The 4,767-nt window shown below is 42.6% G+C and overlaps 1 protein-coding gene across 1 annotated transcript; it reads left to right on the forward strand.

Annotated features, from left to right (window-relative positions):
• Positions 1–1,940: 1,940 nt before the first annotated feature.
• On the forward strand, positions 1,941–3,842 carry SARC_10789 (hypothetical protein; the record flags this gene model as incomplete). The annotated part of the gene is made up of 1 exon (XM_014295153.1): positions 1,941–3,842. One exon carries the CDS (start codon positions 1,941–1,943, stop codon positions 3,840–3,842), a length of 1,902 nt encoding a protein of 633 aa, XP_014150628.1.
• Between the last annotated feature and the right edge of the window lie 925 nt (positions 3,843–4,767).

The raw sequence follows: 4,767 nt of genomic DNA on the forward strand, positions 1-4,767 counted from the left end.
ACTATTTTTGTAACGAAAACCGAATTTAATTGACATAAGATACGGCTGGGACGCCGCGGAGACTGAAACCGGTTTTTCAAAGAGGGTAGATAATAACTTTTGAATACATCCGCACAGGGTGAGCTGAGGATGATATTTCTTGAGGGAACCCCCCTCGTACCCCCTGCCTTTTTTATAATTCATCATATCTTTTTCTTTTCAGCGTCAATAACGTAACCACCAAAGTATGCTCTATTTTTTTTTAATCCATTTAGGATCACTTGGGGGTCTCTTTAGGGCCTAAAAATGGGGGGGGAACATATTAAAAGAAATAGGGACTCTACAGCTACTCTTTCGGAGATTATAAAAAGTAAATACAGTATGTAAATACAGAGTGATTCAATAAAGTCATATGTACCTCGTTATATGTCCAGTTCCCGTTTTTAGCAAGAAAAATATTATAAAGAGGTAGATACGTTCGGGTCAGGTTCACCCTACCAGGTTCAGGTCAGGTTCACCCTACCAGGTTCAGGTCAGGTTCACCCTACCAGGTTCAGGTAAGGTTCACCCTACCAGGTTCAGGTGGAAAGGTAGAACATAGAATCACGACGATAATCTGGTGCCTACTAGCACTACCTGTTGCAAGCAGTTTCCCATTGAGCCATACCCTTCGCTAATGTGCACGCCACAAATTGCATGCATATTGCGGTCGCAACCAGCGCATTTGTGTGCACCTGACGTTGGTGGCATGATCGTGCGTTCTTTCACACAATAATTATCACCGCTAGTCCTAGAGAAGTGTCTTGCATCAGAAATTAATATATTTTGTAGTTAATACTACAGTACAAGCTATAAGCTAAAAATGTTATAAATAAAATTAATACACAGAGGTATTTACATATAAAAATACGATCGGGCTCAGGCCTCAGTGCCTTAATTAGACTCAGAGTCTCAGACATCAGAAGTGTAGAGTCCGAGTCTCTGAGAGGAATCTCACTGAGCGTTGAGACCCCATCATGAAGGTAGAGGGGCAGGTTGATGGACCGGCCCCAAAAGGGCCTGACTCACATATGGTTCGGCCCAAATACAAAGTGGACATATAAAGAGGTAGACATTTTGAAGAGGTGGACATATAGAGTAGGAAGACTAAATATAATGTATTTATTTTAAAAAACAAAATACTCTGGAATTTTTGGCCCTTGAAATAGCTCTAAATTACTCTGGAAAACTGGAACATCCGTCCATAAATACTTAAATATTTGTAAATACATGTAAGTAAAATTAGTAAATATACAACAACAAAAACAGATATGTATTTATTTTAAAAAACAAAATGGTACATACTACATTAATTTTTAAAAACCAACAACCAAAATCATTATTTAGCCTTCGTCTTTGTTTGAATATTTGGCTTTTCTGTTCTTTTCTCTTTTTTCAACAAAATATGAAAACAACAAATATATACATTTTTTAGTGTACTCGTAAATATTCCCCCTTTTCACCCGTATGCAGCTAAATTAAAAAATATACGACACAGCACAAATGGTCAACAACTCCACATTCCGTATCTTCCACTGATATTCGGTTGCACGCAAATCCCACAATTGTATACAAATATAATAATCAAATAATGTGCCATTTTAAACAATGAGATTGACTGCTTTCAGCCATGCTTGTTGACAATCCAATATCTTCCCTCGTGTGTGTATGTCCCTGCGTAGTCAATTATTTGTCAACTACACTACTCTATAGGTGCGATTGGAGAGGAGAATTTTAAAGTCTACAGAGCACAAACGCCGATGACAATTCCGCTTAATGTATCGAATGCACGGGCCTATTCCACACAAGACATACAGGCGTTCAAAAAAGTAAATATTATCAAACCCTATAAATAACAGCTTAATATCTTCAAATCTCGCATCCACAACTTCAAGTGTGCATTTCAAACAGGAACAAAAATAATGAACTACTTTCCTACTCTCTTAGTAGCCGGAGCAGCAATTCTTGGCAGTACATCAGCAGTATGTACTGAAGCAGGCGCTTCGCTAACACTTAACACCATTGCTGGTGAGAAGTGTCTTTGTGATTCCCTATTTAGCGACGCAACTTGCTCTACGCAGGTGGCTTCTGTAGTATATGACGAATGTACCGATATCACAGGTTCAGTTGATAACCCAAATGACGTTTCTCTGACTCAAGACCATACCACCCTTGACACTCTTGTTAATGACGAGAGCGTTCGATGGACGGTCAACTGGCCAGCTGGACTCAATCGTGTATTCACATCCTTTACCGTTGGTACCTGCGCTTCAGGTGCTAACCTGGAGGCCTTTACCCAAACTAGTGAAGACTCTGGTTGTACCGATCGCATGGTGTTTGAGATGAAGATTACTTCACTCCGAGCTCTATGCGGATTTGATTACAATTTATCAGATGATGTCGATGAGATGGACGTCCGATATGCAGATTATTCGTCAAACATTATCTTCGAGTATACCGAACCAACAGACGTTGGTGGAGACTCTGTGACTCGTAGTGGACAGGTGACCATCCCAACAAGCATTCTTGTTCTCAGTCGAGTCGCAGCCACAACCGCCGAGGTCAAAGTGTTCTCGCCATTTTCGATCGACACAGCTCTTACAGCCCAGGCCATCAATGAGGGAGCTTCAGCTTCCTATCTCACTCTCACATATGCCTTAAGTACTCCATACTCGGTGCTTACTATGAATCCTGTGCTTGCTAATGTTGGCACGAACAACGCGGCGTTTCTGTGCACTGAGGATGTAGGTGCGGGAACTTGCGGTGATAGTAACAACGGGGGGGCCTACATTGATATGCCAGATTGTGTAGAAGGAGATTACACTATGAACAACAACGGTTGCAACAAAGACGCATACATCCAACTCGTGCACGGCGATTGTACGCTAGACGGTACCTACACTATTTCAGATGTTGTGATTGATTGCTACAAAACCTTAGCTGAAGCTGATTGTCCAATTAATCAACAAAATAGAGACACTACCATCGAGTTCACACTGGCGTCTGATAATTTCTGTGGTGCGAATGCAGACCTAGTTGTCATCGAGAACGCAGTAGCTGTTGATAGATTTATCTTTGTAGATCCTGAAAATCGAGCGAAAGACGCTACCACGTGGACTGTAACTGATCCTATCACCAGCGTAGACACCACAAAGCCCGCAGGTAACACGCCAATCGCTGCTTTGGAATATGATGAGTTTGCATACGCTCGTGTAGATTTCAGTGGACTGGCTGTGACCAAGGTTACCATTGTGCAAAGTCAGGCGCGAGAGAGTGCCGGCCCTGGCGCCTGGAGTGATACAACTGCCGATACCTCACTTGCCCTGGGCGAGAACTACCCTCAGATTACAGGAACATTGACACCAGGCACTGACTACACCAGCACCAGAGCTGATCCCGCAGCCTACGAGATAGGACTTACTTGCACGGAATTGGGTCTATGTGCAGCCAGCCAAACCTACTTAGTTCAGTATAAGATCCATGAAGCTGTGCACGCTATGTTCGCCAACCCCGGGTTGGGTAACAGCGCCGGCTTTGATCTCCGCTTGCTAGTTGACGTATCTTATGAGACTGACGGGGCTAGTGCCACACGTCGTCGTCGCCGTCGTCAGGCATCCACCGATACAGGCAATACCGGAGTTCAGCCTGCTTCCGACCCTGCACAGGATGGACAAGGTCCAGCTAGTATCTCGGCCAGCAGTAGCGTCAGCGGAAACAAGCAGGTTGCCAGTACTGAAGGCGATAACAGCGCTGCCGGTGCATTCGCATCCTCATCTTTCGTTATGGTTGCGGTGGGTGTGGTGAGTATGGCATTGAATTTTTAGAGTTATGAACATTGGCCACTCAGACTGTAGCTTCTGCATCTATGGTTGATTGTACATAGTTTTTTTGTAAATAAATCATCTGTAATTAATTGTTGTGATGTGGAAATTCATGGCTCTCTGTTGGAATATTTAGACATGATTTTCTCGTCCTGCTGGTGGCTGGCGGAGAATCCTTTTTTTGTCCAGCGAGAATTTCCAGGAGAAGGATATGGGCGGCTACAAATTCACATATTTTTTCTAAAATAGGCCGAAGCAAGTTGCACTCAATACTCGATACCAACCACGATCTTATATCAATAGCGATTTAGACCGTTAATAATCCTATATGTTGTATAATGGAATGTCTACAGTAACTCGACTTAATGCTCTACCTGTAAACTAGATATTCACTATTCTCATTATCTGCTCGCGTTTGATTTGCACACGCGCCTCTGATTTTTCGTGTAAGTGCTGTCTAGAATATGGCAATCTGCAAGGCATTAGGGTTTTGTCAAATAGATCAATCGAATCGGTCGTTGTAATATTATGTGGCCACCTGCAATAAAGTGGCTATAAATGATCGTAGCAGTGGCATTCTTAGCCCATGTCATAATCGCTGCAAAAGACATTCTGCCTGGACAAACATAGCCTCCTGTTAAATTTGAGAGGCTATGGCATCAAGCGATCGCATCGGTACGAATATTCGCCTTTATAGTGAAAATAATCCAATGACAACAGTGCAAGCCTGACCCTAAAGTCACATTTTATGTCCAGATATATACAGCTCGCCCCGTTGTAGAGGTAAACATCTCATTGTAGCAAACTAACTTTATTTCAACTTCTCTACGAAATAATGAAAGCTAGTCCAGCTTTCCTCGAAGCATTAATTCTAAGATTATCCAAAGCTGATGATAAGCTTACTCGAACGTGTTCTCCTTGCTGAACT

Source organism: Sphaeroforma arctica (assembly GCF_001186125.1).
Source record: "Sphaeroforma arctica JP610 unplaced genomic scaffold supercont1.1390, whole genome shotgun sequence".
Lineage (NCBI taxonomy): Eukaryota > Ichthyosporea > Ichthyophonida > Sphaeroforma > Sphaeroforma arctica.